General features: G+C 39.9%; 2 protein-coding genes across 4 annotated transcripts in view; both read right to left on the minus strand.

Moving 5' to 3' along the window:
- Positions 1-305: 305 nt before the first annotated feature.
- Positions 306-7,763, minus strand: ndc80 (NDC80 kinetochore complex component). Its single transcript, XM_086206271.1, has 17 exons — positions 7,573-7,763; positions 7,021-7,119; positions 6,246-6,329; positions 5,302-5,428; positions 4,914-5,086; positions 4,543-4,645; positions 4,262-4,351; positions 3,901-3,994; positions 3,572-3,672; positions 3,084-3,228; positions 2,675-2,880; positions 2,176-2,322; positions 1,828-1,917; positions 1,575-1,667; positions 1,268-1,398; positions 1,004-1,106; positions 306-879 (listed from the first exon to the last, which is right to left on the minus strand). The coding sequence occupies exons 1-17, from the start codon at positions 7,578-7,580 to the stop codon at positions 751-753; spliced, it is 1,923 nt and encodes a 640-aa protein (XP_086062397.1). The 5' UTR covers positions 7,581-7,763; the 3' UTR covers positions 306-750.
- Positions 7,764-8,018: 255 nt separating this feature from the next.
- nipbla (NIPBL cohesin loading factor a) overlaps positions 8,019-17,380 on the minus strand; it is a 29,950-nt gene continuing 20,588 nt past the window's right edge. The window contains exons 26-49 of one of the 3 annotated variants that reach the window (XM_086206269.1): positions 17,220-17,363; positions 17,045-17,131; positions 16,649-16,869; positions 16,386-16,488; positions 16,154-16,252; positions 15,820-15,966; positions 15,309-15,443; positions 15,045-15,143; positions 14,836-14,889; positions 14,635-14,743; positions 14,412-14,542; positions 14,137-14,277; positions 13,954-14,047; positions 13,679-13,833; positions 13,368-13,458; positions 12,992-13,165; positions 12,649-12,839; positions 12,359-12,466; positions 11,897-12,097; positions 11,438-11,584; positions 10,959-11,326; positions 10,672-10,846; positions 9,580-9,777; positions 8,019-9,481 (exon numbers count right to left, since the gene is read on the minus strand). In XM_086206269.1, coding sequence (XP_086062395.1) covers positions 9,119-9,481; positions 9,580-9,777; positions 10,672-10,846; positions 10,959-11,326; positions 11,438-11,584; positions 11,897-12,097; positions 12,359-12,466; positions 12,649-12,839; positions 12,992-13,165; positions 13,368-13,458; positions 13,679-13,833; positions 13,954-14,047; positions 14,137-14,277; positions 14,412-14,542; positions 14,635-14,743; positions 14,836-14,889; positions 15,045-15,143; positions 15,309-15,443; positions 15,820-15,966; positions 16,154-16,252; positions 16,386-16,488; positions 16,649-16,869; positions 17,045-17,131; positions 17,220-17,363 — 3,735 coding nt within the window. In that variant the 3' untranslated portion in view covers positions 8,019-9,118. The remainder of the gene's footprint in view (positions 9,482-9,579; positions 9,778-10,671; positions 10,847-10,958; positions 11,327-11,437; positions 11,585-11,896; positions 12,098-12,358; positions 12,467-12,648; positions 12,840-12,991; positions 13,166-13,367; positions 13,459-13,678; positions 13,834-13,953; positions 14,048-14,136; positions 14,278-14,411; positions 14,543-14,634; positions 14,744-14,835; positions 14,890-15,044; positions 15,144-15,308; positions 15,444-15,819; positions 15,967-16,153; positions 16,253-16,385; positions 16,489-16,648; positions 16,870-17,044; positions 17,132-17,219; positions 17,364-17,380) is intronic. The other 2 variants (XM_086206268.1, XM_086206270.1) reach the window with 2 other exon arrangements.

Genomic DNA, 17,380 nt, shown 5'->3' on the forward strand with positions numbered 1-17,380 from the left:
GATGAAGTTTACAAGAAGTGAATGTCAGTGAAGGTGGTCTAATATCAAAAAAAGCATTTACAAGGAACTAAATCCTGAGATTCCCATCAGCCAGATCAGTGGTATGGGCTGCCCTCTAGTGGCCAAGGTTCATTACACTTGACTAATATGAAGAATTGCGAACACACCAGTGGGAAACAACAAAACTACAATGGAATAAAGTTGTCTAGCATGCTGTTGGTTAACACTACATTCATGAGGCCACGCATATCGCTTTCCTTCCAGATCTTAAATACATCTCACAACATTTCAAATTGATTGGAGGGTTTTAGGATCATTTTTATTGCGCATAGGAATGTTAATTACAAAAAAAGTGTTAACACAGACACACAAAACAGAAAAATTTGAAAATGAGTAAGTTTGTAAATTGGAGATAACTATGTAGGAGATCAGGTCTGACTTCAGTCACTGCAGTGAGACTTTAAAACTTCAAATGTTTATATTTTCCTATTTTGAGGGTAAAAAAAAACATGTTATAAACACAGAATAACTTAATACAAAAAAAAACGACCACGCAGCAAACAAATATTTTTTCATTTCTCTGTTTTGTAGTTGATCTAATGTTAGAAGTTGTTTGATACTTACAGAAGTGAATGAAAATTGAATTTATTAAAGTAATGTATTTTCTAACAAGTATAAAAACACAGCTGGCAAGAGAAATCCCACCAACTTCAACTGGTCCTCCATCTACTCATCTTCCGCTGCTCCTCCTTATAAGTAATTGGCCTTAAGCATGAAAGTCTCCAACATGTCCCGCAGCTTCTGGACAGCAGCATCATCTTCCTCTACAGCCTTAGCACAGACACGCTGCACTCTACTGTGCAGATCCTCCAGACATTTCTGTTGGACAGGAACCACAAAAGCAAAGAAGTCAGCAGAAATTTTGCATGATTTAATTCTTTATTCAATATTAAAGTGTAACTGGGATTTACTGGGGTGTTGTGAGATACTCTATGAAGGTTACCTCTGTGATGGTCAAGTGGTTTGCTGCTGTGGTAAATACAGATGCAAGGTTGTTGGCGACTGTCCGTCTCTCCTCATTCGTCTCCTGCAGCACCAGGTTGTATCTGAAGGAGAGAAGACCACAGCTCTTCAATGAACCAAGGAGGAAACCATTTGCAAGGGTATTTCATTTCATCCTTAATCATTACGGCCACTGACTCAAGAAGTATGAGAAGACGATTCATCAGCTTTCGATGTTTTTGATGAATATATAGAAGTCACTCACTGTTGCTGCGCTGCCTTCAACTGCTGCACAGCTTCGTCGTATCCATAATTAACCTTCTTTTCCAGAACTTTACGATGGTTTTCCACTGATTCCATCTGTGCTGACCACTCCTGTTCCTCTCGGGCGAGCTCCTGCATTAACACATATAAAATATTGTCACCGTATATATGATGACACTGCCATTTCTGTGTGTCACGAGGATGCAAAAAATGTTGATTTATTGCTGAATAAAAGTGTCCCCCCCCCCCCCCCGCATCATCATTAGGCATCTCTACCAGCATAAAAAAACAAAGTGTGAAGACAGTACCTGCATGTCAGAATCCAGCCGTTCATCCAGCTTTCGGATCTGCTCTTTCAGCTGCTTTAAGTCATTGGATTTATCCAGGACGTTTGAATTCACCTAGAAAACACACACACGCACGCACCTACTATAAATGCTGCATTTGGAAAAGCTCTTAACTCGCTAATACTAAATGTCAGCTATCAAACCAATATCAATATATATAAGAGAAATGGCCAATATCAGCCAATGGCAATATTACGGTGCGTCTATTTCTTACTTGTTCACAGGAGTCCTCCATGCTGAGTTTCATGTTGGCTAAACGACTGTTCTCCTCCTCAACACCGCTGATCATCTTTCTCAACAGCATCTACAGCACAAAGTATGAATTAATTACACATTTATCTTAACTTACCACTAACAGCATTAATGACTGATTAATAATAATTAATTATAGCCAACTATTTTTTCATAACAGACATCTAAACAAAGAAACTGAATAAAGCACAAGATTGTTAGCTGGAATTTACTCAGATTACTTTATGTTAATCTGAAAAGATGAAATGCTCGAGGAACTTTCAATAATTGAGACGTTCCACGTCTTTGGTTAATTTGAATCATCAAATACCTGTATCTGTGTTTTATGCTGAACCAAACCACCAGATCCAAAACATGGCCTGATCTCGAAATCGTGACCACAGGCATTCTCTGCAGACAGTGGAACCAATTTCAGTTTTCGAGCCAGTTTGTGGTACTCTGTTATCTTCAGCTCCGCCTAGAATTGTGGGAAATAATGGGGCAGGCAAAGGAGGAGTGTATAGAGTGTAAACAGATCAGGCATCAACATCCAAAACAGTCAAGCAGCAACCAGTGGAAAAACAACATTAACACAGTTGAGTAAAACGATAAACGCCAACAGTGAAATTGATCTAAAAACAAAAGCCTGGGTCAGCCCCTCAGTGGAGTATTCAGTTGAATTTTTAAGTGACTCCAAATACTGACATGAACTGAAAGACAATTTCTAGTGACATGTTTCAGCTATATTGTCCATCACGAATTCATGTGCCACATAAACAGGTGGGAGTACTACTGGCCATCATAACTTACATCTGCAGTGTAATGTTTACCTTCTCTTTCACTTTGGCCAAAGCAATCTCTTCATTCCACTTGTGTTGTTCAGAATCTTCCAGCGACTTGTTGAGACTGGAGATGGTCTGTTGGAGCTCCCGCTTCTCTCTGTTGATCCTCTCCACATCAGCTGGAGTGAACTTCTGGTTCTTCAGGAGGCGTTGCAGTTCATCCTGTTCATTTTTTAGGGACGCGAGATAACTGACTGCAAAATAACAAAGGAACGATAATAATCAGATCCAACCTGCTGTTCTGAGCGAAAATACTGTACATGTTCAAAGCTACAGATCCAATAACTCCGTCTAAAATGTGCTTTGGGAATCAACATAAATACTGCTGGAGGGAACAGGTGTATATGCAGGGATGGAACTTATGGGCGGAACTCTTTTTTTTTTTTTTTTTTTTTACCGGAGTTGTCCAGCTCATCGTTCAGTTCTGAGTCTTTGTTTTCCAGGTTTGCTTTGAAGGACACCAGACTGCTGAGATAGGTCTGCAGCTTATTCAGGTCAGACTGCAGCTTCATTTTTTCCATCCTCTTAGTCATTAGGCGGTCCTAAAAAGAAAGAATTTAGAATTTTTCCATGAACATTGTTGTAGATGACACTTAAGGTATTTCAGATTAATCATTAGAAATGTTCTAATCAAGCTTCAGGTTTTTACCTCACAATTCAAGACTTCAGATAGGTAAATATATATGGGTAATTACTGAGAGAGTCTGATTAAACTAGTAATGTAAACTGCACCATCAGATTACCCACCAGTAACGAGGAAGTGAGATGAGAGAGATTGTTGTTGTTTTTTTTAAGATGCAATATGTTCAAATTCAAGTAGATGTTTTCACAATCACAATCAAAAGGAAAAGGAAAGTGTGGATGAAAAAACGAAAATATTCTGACCGTCTGGCTCTCCTTCTCCAGTTGTTCAACCTCGCTACTAAGGAATCTGTGTTTCTCCTCCATCGAGGCCAGCATGACTTCATCCACATTGTAAAGCTTTTCTGAACACACACACACACAAATTTCTCATACCCATATTTTGCTTTGTTAATCCTAATAAAGGTCATTGTTGAATTACAAAGCAAAATTGAAGCTTTGCTACCAAATAGCAGGAAAGAAAAAATATTATACCGTCGAGAACAGTGTGTTCAACTTGACATGATTCTCAAACATACATGAAGAAAAATCCAAAACTAAAACCTGAAGATTGATAAAGACGCTGTGCTTACTGAGTTTACTGAGGAATGCCTCATCCTCAACCTCATATGTGTCATCACCCTGCATGAATTTGGAGTACGTTTCAGCAGTGTAGTCAAGGAAGAGCTGCCCAGGTGAAAAGCCAAGAGAAAAAGAACAGAAAGAAACATGTTTCAACTCAGACAAAAATTAAAGCAATTTTGTAGATGTCTAAAGTATTGTTTACTCTCATCAAAAGAACAGGGTTTAAGTTAAATTTGTTCGAAAACATCAACTGTTAATACCCTTTCACTCACAAGTCTTGTTTTATTCTAGTTTACAAAAGACTTGGAGTATAATTTCATATCCATCAAGTGTTTTTCTAAGTGCAAAATTGGTTCAAACAGTCTCTACCTTGTTGTATTCAGCCCCCTCTTCAATGTTGTCGGTGTCTTCACAGAAGTCACTGAACAGCAGCTCCTGCTTACTCAAACTCCAGTTGATCTAACAAGTGCACATCAAACCAAAACATTTTTAATCAATAAAATTAAGTAAGCTCGTTCACTCAAGAGAATTGACATAACAGGTAGGATTCAAAACCAAGAGTGCAAGCGTTCCTCAATGAGAGTCAAATATCTCCCAGACTCAAATACAGGCAAATCAACTTCTGCTTGAAAGCGTTGTCTGCTTCTCACCTTGACATTATCAATGAGCCACATGAGGGCACCCAGCGCCTGAGGCCACGTATGAGGAGCGCCAACAGAATACATGGAACACTTGGAGAGAACAAACGGATACCTAGAAACCAGACAGAGTGAGAGAAGCAAAGCTGCTTAAAACAGGAGAAGAGGAACCAACATGACAACAAATGGGTGGTGCAAAGTACTTGCACCAGGATTTTGTATTATGCTGTTTTTAAAGTACATTTTTTCTCTGATGTATAAATAAATATATTCCATTATAAATGTTTTTTTCATTGCCTTGAACCCTGGATGGATGTCTGTTGCATGGCTCAGGTCCTATTTAAAAGACAGACGATATTGCATTGTCAAATGAAGTCTTTTACCTGAGTGATTTCAGAATTGCTGGGACCTCCTCCTCCACTTTTGAGTTTGGCATTTCAAAAGTTGGGTCCAAGAGGCGGTAGATGAACTCGAACATCTTCACAAATTCCTTGGTAGAAGGTGACTGAAGGGTTTTGGGAGACAAAGTGCCAGGGTAGCCTTGCTCTGTCAGGAACTGTGGACAAGGTAAAGAGAATATCAGGCTAGTGGTCCTCACTGATATCGACTACCACCTAAACTACTTATTGCTGCTAAAAATACAGGCACTCATAATTAACAGGGTCAATTTAATATACTTAACCATTTCAAATATCATTATGCAGTATTAAAAACAACAACTCCATACTAAGCTACAGAGTTTTACCTACTAATGGTTCAGTTATGGCTTACCTCATGCAGCTGTCTGATACACTGCTGAACAAAGGATTTATCATGGAGAGGTCGTGAGTCTTTGATCTTCTCAGTTCCTCCAAACCCTGACATGGTGCTGTTGCGTGGCATGCTTGCTCCACTAGTGCTGCAGTCAAAATATTTTCCAACATCAATAAATATCAATTTAGTCACTTGACAAAAAAAATCTATCATTTCAATAAAGAATATGAAGGACGATAATGGGAAAGCAAGACAAATCAATTTAACAGTTTGGGTTGGAACTTAAAATCTATCCCAGTGGTTGGAATTTTTGTGTCTCCCCCCAATCTAAGTATTTGTAGATTTCTGAGAACCCAGCTGGATAAAAGGTGATGCAGATTATGAACTTGGACGACACAGTGGTGCAGTGGTCAGCACTGTCACCTCACAGCAAGAAGGTTCCGGGTTTGAGCCACGGCTCAGGAACGAAGTCATTCTGTGTGGAGTCTGCATGTTCTCCCGGTTCCTGTGTGGGTTCTCTCCAGGTACTCCAGCTTCCTCCCACAGTCCAAAGACATCAAGAGGGGACGAGGCTGATTGAAACTCTAAATTGACCGTAGGTGTGAGTGTGAATGGTTGTCTGTCTCTATGTGTTGGTCCTGCGATGGACTGGTGACCTGTTCAGGGTAAACCCCACGTCAGCCCGAAAGCTGCTGGGATAGGCTCCGTCTCCGTCCCCCCCCCCCCCCGCCCCCCGACTCTTAACAGGATAAGTGGTAGAAAATGGATGGATGGATTATGAACTTGAGAATTTGTTAACTGGCATTTCTACTGTTATTTTTAATTGGTTGCTAGGGGGTTCTCTTATCATTGAAGTAAATGGCTAAAGACACACATTTCTGTATACTTGAAAGGCAAAAAAATTTTTCAAGTGAAGTATCACTTTAAGACTCATTTTATTTGTGTTCACACTGTTCACATACCGTGCACCAAAGAAGCTGGTCCGCCTCTCAGATGTCACAGACTGTGGTTTGGGTATGTTGAGTTTTCCAAATGAAGGCTGTTTACTGCAACAAAAAAAGTTACATCTATTTATTACCAAACTATTGCCAGGCTAGCATAGGAGATCAAGGTTTCTGACCTATATTTCTTAAAACAAGTGATGTCTTTGTTGATATATGATGACAAAAGTAGTTTTGGAGCAAGTTGACCCTATCTTACAATGTTCCTGATTTTTTATATCTTCTGAGTGGATCTGAATTCTCAAGGGGGGGGGGGAGTATGGTACAGTACACTCACAGCAGCATACTGACTGAAATCTCCTGAGAGTACTATAACCTCTTAATCCCAAATGACACCTCCAAATAATCAGTGCCTAGCTAAGTAAATTAAATGTAATACCAGTGTTCTATTCATTACATTGTAAACATTTACATTTAACGTTGAGTGATATCTACATGTATAGAAGCCAGATGCTCTGCGCACCCGAAAATCCTTAAAAGACATGTTCCCCGACTGTTTATTTTAAAGAATAATACCCAAAAAATATTGATTTAAGAAATTAAATCTGTCGCCTCTTCTTGATTTAGCAGATGTCAGCGCTGGCGCAGTATGTCCCGCCTCCAGGAGGAGGTAGAATTAATGCAACGTCTCATTTGATTTAAAACGGAATCTCTAAATATTGAAGCTAAAATGTCTGATGTACGGTCGTGTTTCTTCTTAGCGTATCATTTAAATGGTGATGACAGCATTACTGACCTCCGAGGCGTCGTATACACCATGCTCATCCTGTTGCTGTCTTGCACTCGCATAGGCAGATCCGACGGCCTGCTGCCAGTAGCTCGACTCATCCTTCCACTTGGATCAAAGTTACAGAAACAGAGGCAAAAATCACCATAAGAAATGCATAACTACACATTCGGGCGACAATACAGAGCACTACTTCGTTTGTGCCGGCAAATACGACTTCAAAAGCAAAATATTGACAGATGTGCCAGCTATTAGCATTGCTAACTGACGAAGGATATCGACCAAGCACAGAACTCCGAAGACGCAGTATTCGGCCATAAATATCATAGAAACTACAAGAGTATGGCTAGCTTTTCGTTAACTTTGAAGCTATTATAAACTGAAGTCACAAAATATAACTAACGCTAAAGGTGATCGGTGTGGAGCTAATAGTTTTAATGCATAATGAATGGCTGGTAATATCTGGAATAAGCTATGAAAACCATTAGCGTTACATTCTGCGAAGATTCGCTTTTTAATTACTCACGGTGAAATACTAATAGCTACCAATTTAAAACATACCGCTCCATAATTCTGTAGCCTTGTTCGCTAAAGTTTACACGAACCAGACATTCGAACCGACGAAGTTGTAATCCCCGCCAAAACGATACAAACAGCGAATGACGTCGTCAGACTACGGAAACGCACTCGGTCCAAACAGAATCATTGCGCCCTCTGCATAAATAGGATTTAGACGGCGTCAATGTAAAAAAACAAAAACAAAACAAAAAAAAACCCTTGCAGCATGGAAAATGTACCCGTTTGTACTTTCTATGTTTGAAAAAATAAAATACGACATTAAACACTGTCAGAAGTCACACCTGTCACCAAAAATGATGAATTTACATGTTTGGTAGGTAATTTACCAATACATACCCAAATGTTATGAAGATAGCCATCTTCTGACCATTGTCTTCGAACTACTCATTACAGTTTTCATTAAACGATCCAAAAAAATAAAATATTCACTGATGTTAGGATTCCTTCATAGAAAAGTCTGATTATCTCAAGAGTGAACTCAGAATTACTTTAAAATTAGGTCTATAGGAAAAATACAAGTGATTGCCACATTTCTCATTTAACTTTTACATATTTACATTTGTAAAATAAAAACATCAGATTAACACTTTGAGCAGACAAGTGACAAAGAAGTAGAAAATTTATTGCAGTATTTGTTCCACCAAAAGGTTATGAATCCCCTTTCCTCTTATTACTAGGGTGACCTAATACAACAAAATCTACATTTACAAAATATCCTCTTGCAATAGGCCACATATACTGCATGCGTAGTTCGAAATAGAATAAATTATATTCAGAGGACTCTGCCATTGTACAGCATGGACAAATAAAAGTGAACAAAAATAAAAATTCTTATTTTTTTTTACCTTTTGTTCTTTTTTTTTCAAATATCTAAAAGCTAAAAGGAAAAACCATCAGGTGCTAGTAGTATAATAAACTCCAAAAACACTTTAATAAGAACATCAAAAAGACTAATTTCCAACATTCACTTAAGGTTTTATTCTTTTTTTTTTTTTACAGTTTTTTGTCTTCAGAGATATAAACATTTTAGTTTTTTGTTGTGTTAAACTATGATACAGTGGGAGTAGAAATGAGCGACTAGAATCTGCTGCACAACAGCGAAGGAGCTCCCACAACAATGTTGACGAAACATTTCCCTCCAGGTCTCTTTTCTGATAGCCTTTTGAAGGGATAATTTGGGTGAATTATTCCTTTAATGCCTTCTGGATTCTATCCTCTGCACTTGTACACAAACAAAACATGAGCAGTCCCTCTAATATAATAAGTCTTATGTTTTGTGTCATTTTCATTTTTGCAAGAATAACTCATGTAAAAGTATGTAGTGTCAAATATTCTTGCCCTCAGGTGTTTTCTTACAAAAATGAGGATAGAGAGGAGGAGGGTAGGAATCCAGTGAAGTTTGGCTGTGTTGTCGGAGGTGTCAGGTTGAGAAGGAGGAGCAAGGAGGAAGAGGAATTTGATAAAGTAGAAATGGAGCAAAGGGGCCAAAAGGAAACAAAAGGGAAAAACAAAACAAAAACAGGAGCCATTAGCTTGCTCCTCCTTCCCGCGCTGCATACAGTGAGCGTAAAGTCTGTACTACTTTGTTGCTCAGTTTGTGGTTGCTGGTCAAGGCAATCTTCTTGTATATGATGTCTGACTCCTTAATAGTGTCCACCCAAGGCACCAGTTTGCGGCCATCGCGTTTCTTGGCCTCTGCCCAGGGCCCTGAGTAGGAGCCAGCCATCCAGTGGATGTTGTATCCACTGGAGGTCCTTTGGACAACTCGAGCAATCTGCGGCCGGTCCTTGTACTTGGGGCAGCAAAGGGCAATCACATCCATTGCATCCACAGTCTCACTCATGTGGCCGGGGTCCGAGGAGTCACCTGCTCGCCTTGACCTTCGAGAGGACTAGAGATATGAAAGAGAAAGAAAAGAACAATAGACTCTTTTATTCGCACACTTTAAAACAGCATTGGGGGAAAAGCAGCTGCTTCGGTCAATCTCACCCCTGGGGTCCTGTCATCACCGTCACTGTCATCGTCATCTGTCTCTGGTCCCGCCTGATTGCGTGGACTGGGTCCTGACATAGGCCCAGGGCCTCCTAGTAGGGCATTTATGGCTTTGTTTCGGATGTTAGCACTGGCAGACGCTTCACCCTCCTCGTCCTCTTCGTCTGGGTCCAGGTGTTCCATCAGAACCTTGAACTGTGCAGAGTGAAAAGATGAGGAACTAATCTTAGGACTCAAGTTTAACAGTCCACTGCATTTCAAAACCAACCTCAAAAGAAACTTTTAGGATATAACGTAGTTAAGGTTACCCCTGTATGACGGGCTTTATGAATTTTTATTCTCAGATTTTAACTCATAAGCCGCTGAGGCAACACACGATACCAACTCAACTTGTTTTATACCAGGATTCAGTTTTCCACTGCATGGAGCACCTCGTCAGTGTAACTGGCGGTCAGACACACAGACACAGATCAAACTGAGGCAAAGGTGTTTTTGAGACGTCATATGGGGCTGCCCATCACCTTTCATCAGTAAATGAATAGAGGAACGTCTGCATCTCCTCAATTGTCCATTGTGCAGTTTTGCGTGATACCATTTAAATGTGTAGTCCAATAAATGAAGAAAATAAAAAGGCAGCTGCAATGGCAGTTTGACTATAGGTTGCAAAATGGTGGTTCAAGTGAAGACTGACTAATCAGTGGTACACAGCATTTCATTCATCTTGTAGTGCAACTTGAGCTCATTTAAACCTTGACAGAGGTGATACATAAAGGAACCATATACTTGAGCATGATGAAAAATAATAAAAACGCAAGGTCGAGTCAAGACAAGCAGGTAACGCGCAGGCAGACACAAACATATGTTATACATATTATAATTAAAAAGAAGTCTATGTTGCTTCTCATGCAAGTTAAATACAATGGAATCAAACAAGATGAATACAATATTTATCAAAAAAATTTGTTCAAATGTGTCATTTCTAAATACAGATGTATACCAGGATTGAGGAGACAAAATAATAATTTGAAAAGCAGCAGCCAGTGATCCATAAAATACATCAATGACTCTGTATGTCACTTTATTACTTACATCTAGGTACTGTCTGACTATACGCCTCTTGACATCATCTGTCAATGTGGCGTGAGCCATGTTGTTGGAGATGAAGTCCAAGGTTTGTCTTGGGCTGAAGTGAACATTACTTTTTCTGTTCACTGCCTTATCGTACACCTTGGCTGACTCAGTTGGAGAGTACTTCTGTATTTTACTGATTGAAGAAAAGAAACAGCAAGTTAAAAGAAGTGACTCGTTGAGTGTCCATTATTAAGTTTTCAGATGTATTCATTTAAGGCTGTTGATATTTGTTCTGTAGCTCTTACCCATCAGAGAATCCGTACTGATTCTTCAGATGCTGTTTGAGCACCAGCAGCAAAAGGATGCCCTGAACAGAATTAGCAAAGTCCAAGAGAGCTGATGGATTTTCTGGGAGGAGCCTCATCACCTTGTCCACATCATCCACATCCAAATCCTCCAGATCAGACTCCGACTCTGAGCTCTCCGAGTCTGCTACTGGTTTTCTGGCCTTTTTAGGCCGCCGTACCACATCATCATCACTGTTGCTGTTTTCATCCTCATCACTCCTGGGAGAGTCGCAGTTCATTTTCTCCTGTTCATCCTCCCCATCTGACATGTTCTTCCACTCCTTCTTTACTTTCTTCTCCTTGCGCCTTGGCTCCTTTAGCAGAAACTGGACAGAGACAAAAAACAGGATTCATTCAGGATTTCTTCAACCATATTTCTTCAACATTTCTCTAATGTTTGGATTAAATCTGTACTATTTTCAACAATGCTATTCTACCTCTTTGAAGGTTTGCAAAAGGTTGCTGCCAGAGACGGATAGACAAATGTCTATGTGGTGCATGATGAAGAGAGGCTCCTCCTGGCTCTGGTATGGGAAACAGGCTAAGTTGTCTGCTATAAACAGCAGCATGTTTACTTCAGTCTTCTACAAGATGAAAAAACAGAGGAAATATTAAGTATACATAATTACATGGTTACAAAATCTTTCCCCACACTTTCAAGTCTCAAATCACATATTCTAATACAGCAAAATAATTACAAAAACGGTGGACATAAAATGACTGATTTAAAACTGATTTTAACATTCATTCATACAAGTGAACACTATTACAGTGGTGTAATGAACAGTACTTTCATTAAATGTTTTCTACTCAAATTGGACAGTTGGCAAGCACTGAGTACAGTAAATGGCTGTGTCACACAACATGTTCAAATTATTGCTTGTGGTTCCACTCACAGCACTGTCATCAAAGAGGTTCAGCAGTGAGATGAGGAAAGCCCTTCGGTGTTGCCTGTTCCCCCGGATCATAGAGAAGAGATGGGAGCAGAGTGCTGTGTGGGCTTCATCATGTCTGAAACCTCTTATGATGGTCCTCCGAGACAATTCAATGGCCAGCTGCAAGTTGTACGACATCTTCATCCCAGCAACAGCCTTCATCTGTAAAGGATATAGTAGGGGATGGGTACCCGAAATACATGTTACTATCATTATTATCATATTTACAGATATGTACCTGGTCCAAGGAGATCAACATTTTTTTTCCTTTTTTGTTTGTGTTTACATTTGTAATTATTTCATGTCCTTACCTCTTGCAGTATTGTTTGAATATATAAAGTCTTCAGTACATGTGTGTCCACTACGTCACATTTGGCCAAGACATGTGACTCAGAATAAACTTAAGAGAAATGACAGACTCACATGGATGAATCCTGTGTACTTCTTGTCAATCTCCACCAGCTGCTGGTCAGCTTTGTTCCTCATGCTGGGCTCTGGATCTGTTCCCATGGCAATGAGGTAGGGCACACACTGTACAGATGGAACAAAACAAGAAAAAAAAGTTTAGATGACATGTATATACATTTTTGTTCATGTAATTCAATTTCATATATTCAAGACAAGATAACATCTGCCCATGTTTTTGAAACAAGTACATGAGTAACTTTAAACCTGTAGCCATAAAATCTGTTTCTTTAGCTGCCACTACTTACCTGTACAGGATGGATGAGACCCTGGTTGAGTGTGAGAGCAATGACGTTGAGAGCAAAGTGCCGTACACTGGACTGGGTATGGAAGAACGCCTCCAGCACCTGTTTCAAATAAAGCTGCATAATGGAGCTGCTCATCCCTGATGAAATGTCTCCCATCTCCTTCAGATCTTCCTGTTTGGACAATTTCTTCCCTGCAAACACACAAAATTGGATTTCTCTATTACAGCTGATTTTGAGCACATGAAATTTTGCTTTTCAAATCAACAGGTAAAAATAAAACAATACACAAATTTATTAGTGGACTTAACCGTTTTAAAACTAGAGCAAGAACAACTTGACATACATTCTCTGTCTGCCTCCTGCATCCGTGTGTCCTCCTCCTGTAGGTATGTCTGGAGGTTTTTGAGGATCTGGATTTTGAGGTTGATGGAAGAGGTGGCGTCAGCCAGGATACCATTGTACAAGGTCTTTACCTCTGGTACAAACATTTGGCTGGGATGCATGATTACAAGGAAGCCTGAGGGAAGAAAACAACAAAGAATTGTTTTTAGAGCACCATTCATTTTCCATCTTCTTCTTGTCCAAACACTGGAATAAGGACATAACCCAAACCGGATATGAAATCATAAGATAGAAGTTGTTCAAAGTTGTTAAAAAGTGAAGTATGTTGACCTTTGCCTTTTGTCAGAAGTAATCATTTTTTAAAATGATGCTCTTACCTAAACCGATGATGGCTTTGGTCTTGACTTCCTCATCCTCATGTTTGGTGAAGTATAACAGCAGCTCAAGAACTTTCTCCTTGATAACAACCTGCACACAAAATACACAGACTTAGTTAGGGCGAAAGAACGTTTCCTCCACTATTTGTTGTTGAAGCAGTAAAGATGGGACGGCTAAACAATTTTGAATGTACCCCTTAATTTGGGTTACATAAAAAATGTGGCTGGTTTGTCTCAGAGCTTAGCGGTGAATAACTGAAATTCAAAATTCAATCCTTCACTAAAGATTTAATTTCAAATTTCTCTCATACCTTGTTGGTGCCTTTGAACTCCTCCAGGTCAAAATCAAAGTGTCGGGCTAGGGCACCCACAGTGAAAAGTGATCGCAGCAGGAAAGGTTTGTTTGCTACCAACGTTGTGCTGTTCGGATCCTCTTGATGCTGAATCTTCAGCTTGTTAAGTGCACCTGGAGGGGAAAAAAGACAGGAGAAATTCATGTCTATATTAGATATATGCTAAAATTACAGACATCTATTATGGAGAAAATTGTGAAATTTAAAGATCAAAGTTGCTAAATGTAACTCACCATAGAATTTGTTGAAACAGGCCCAGACAAACTTGTAGTTGTGTGTGACTTTGTTAACAACAGCTCCAAGACAGCTGACGCAGTGCTGGACCACCTAGAAAATGAAAGACAATCATTTGATCCACGAATCTACGACAGAGGAAGCCTGATGCGACAGCACAATATAAATGTCAAGTCACGCACAGTCATGCCGTATTTGATGATAAGCTTCATGAGGTCTTCTTCAATGGTGGCAAGAAAAGTTTCACTAGGGTGCTCCATCAGAGGTACCACGAGCTCCAAGATCTTTGCCACATTACAAATCACCATGAAGTCATTGGCAGTCTGCAAGGTACAAGCAAACACTCATTAGCAAAGAAGCTTCTGAAGATCAGGCGACTCAGAGCCAAATGGATAATCAATTAATATTGATGCCATTGATCAAGTAATATGAAAGTGAGTGTATAGACACTACTTACATTACACTTTGTGGTTAGGTAAGGTTGCATGGTCATGGCATGTTTGACCATGAGCTGGGCCCTGATCTTGCTGAACAAGTACAATGTGGTGATACAGGCCACTAATCGTGTTGAGTTTACACCTTTGTTCTCTGCCGAGGAAAGAGGAAACATTTTTTTCCTGATGTTATACACATACTGCCACTTCGAAAACATTTTTTTAAATGCAAGCACAACCTCATACCTGCAAGAGACTCCTCGTATTTAAGGATGTGCTCCACCAGATTGTCGACTAGCTGGACACAGGCCTTTTTGGCTGGCTTATAAGAGGCGTCCTCCTCAGACTTGAGAAGCTAATGCAAGAGGGACAATATTGGTTTTATTAGATTCTGAATATCAATACACTCCCACCAGGAGAAGCTCTGACACCAAGCCACACACTTACATTCTGAAGAAGCTGCTCAAACCAGTCATAGCCGGTGTCTCGACATGCAGCAACCTTGAAATAAGAAAAAGAAATGCATGTGAAAAAAAAAAATTCTCTTTCAATAATCTTTCAAAAGGACACAGGATGAGCTGAACAAAAGACATCATCTTTCTTTTGAGGTAAATGACAGCAATAATTGCATAAAGTGTTATATCTGTTGAACTGACCACATCAGTGATGTTGAGGATCTTTCTTGTCATGGTCTCTTTGTCATGTGCTGGAGTTGGAGTAAACCATAACTTCTGGAATGTCTCATTCACCAATTTCTATGAGTAAGTACATAGACTGTCAGGTGGGATCTGTACAAATTATACACAGTTTATACAGAAATACAAAGAAATGAATCTAAAATGCAGCTGAAGGGAATTTAGTACGAAGAAAAATAATTAAAAGAAAAGTGAGAAAAGGTACAAATGAGTTAGGATAAGTACCTTGATGCCTTCCTCATCGTTGACCCTGCGGATCATCCTGACACACATCTCAGTAATCTTACTGAAGGTCGGCTGCTCCAGACAGATGTCTCTGAGGATCTTGATCACTCGTTTCCTCACGCTGATACCAGTGTCCTGGACCACAAATATTCAAGTACGGTTTTACAATATCCTGTAAATATTTTGTCACAACAAGTTGTTCCCATTTACAAATATCTACATGGATGCATTAACATTTTTCTTACAATAGATGGCAGTATAGGACTACAGTGAAGAGTGAACTTCCTATGAACCCTACTGAACATTTCCATGGTAACAGGGACAACAATTTCAATGTGTTCACTCCTCAGATTCACTATGCTGACTACTCAGAGCCGAAAGGAAAAAAAGCAAGGATTCTGTGTTGGATTGCATTGAGAAAGCATTAGTTTCTATCCTGTATTAATCCTCGACAGTAAACAAGTTGTTCGTTTTTTTAAATTTTTATTATTGAACTCAAAACAATACTTACCAGTATCCTTTCTATGAGCATGTCATAGTACTGCTCAGTGAGTTGGGGTCTGCTGAGCACAAATCTGCCCAGCAGTTCTACTGCAGCCTCTCGCACACTTGTGGAGTTGTCCATCAGACGACCGTGAACACCACGCTGCATGTCAGACTGCGGAAGAAGAGCAGAGTCAGCACATACACCGGTAGTAAGTGTACATAAGTTACAAACCCAACAGGCAAAGAATGAGATAGAATCATTTACAGAAGAAATAGACAGTTTAAGGTTAAAACAACACAAGTTTATAGCCAATGGATAAATCAATCATGAGCAAATTCAAGGAGAGATCCACACATACCCTTGCCAGTATGCTGGGGTCCACAGCCACAACCTCAGACAGACATTTCATGGCTTTAGTCCTTACAGCTATGGCACTTTCACCAAGGACTCGCAAGATCTTATAAAAAAAAAGGGGGGGGGGGGCGCGCCCCAGTCAATATAACATACGAATTTTTAATTGATTAGATTACAAGAAAGCAACAACAACAACAAAATTAAATAATTAATTGACAGGAATGTTCAAATCTTACCTGTGTTAAATAAATATCAAAGCTCTGGGCGAACGGCCTCATGGAGGCCAAATAACGCACGATCAGACAGGAGTCATCATAGTCCACGGTGTCAGAGTTCATTCTTAAAAAAAAAAGTCACAGGGGAAGAAAATTGCAAGATTAGCAGTAAATTGGCATTGAGACCGGCTGACAGGGGATTGTGGCTAAGATACAGTCCTTACAGTGCAATCATGAAAGGCTGGAATCATGCAATTTTGTATATTGCTGGGACATTTACGTACTTTAGTGTCGCAAAATGAGCTGGTGTGGTCTTGATGATGTTGCGGAGGAACTTCTTGCGTTTCTCAGCGCGCTGCATAATTTCACCAGTTGTCTCCATCTCCTTGGCATGTTGTGGTCCATCCGAAGAGTCCTCATCCTTTGGATTCTGGTTGCGCATGGACTTCTCAGCTTCTGTTGTGGTGTCCCGGAACCACTGGGCAATGTAGAACTTTCTAGCAAACTAGAAAAGAAAGTAGGCCTCAATATCAGCTTCACATAATTCAAAGGAAATTATTCTGTATTTAGGTACTAAGTCAACAAAAGCTTTCTTCTGCACTGAAGACAATTTAATAGAACATGTAAAAATCTTTCAGTGACAACAGCATTTTGACTCATCATATCAGCAGTAAACTCACCACCAATGAGGCATCTGTCTCAGCATTCTCTTCCAAGTAGTCCAGTAAAGCCTTCTGCAGCTGCTGGGTCTCATCATTACCTGGAGACTGCACAACCACAAACAACTCTTTCAGAAAGTGTCCATTGATTTGTACATTCAAAGTAAACCAAAGAAATGTAATACGGTTGTTCTACCGCTTGTAAAATGCGATCAATTGATCTCTGGTCCATCTTGCTGGTGACAGCATCCTTCCTCAGACGGGCAGCCACTATGCCCAGGTAGTCAAGAGACGCCACTCTCAGAGCCATCTCGGTCTGCTTATTACTGAACTGATGCACCTGAGGAAGGAAAAGAC

This window comes from Aulostomus chinensis, chromosome 6 (assembly GCF_037954235.1).
Source record: "Aulostomus chinensis isolate RoL2024-O1b breed Wild chromosome 6, RoL_Achi_v1.0, whole genome shotgun sequence".
In the NCBI taxonomy this organism is placed as follows: Eukaryota; Metazoa; Chordata; class Actinopteri; order Syngnathiformes; family Aulostomidae; genus Aulostomus; species Aulostomus chinensis.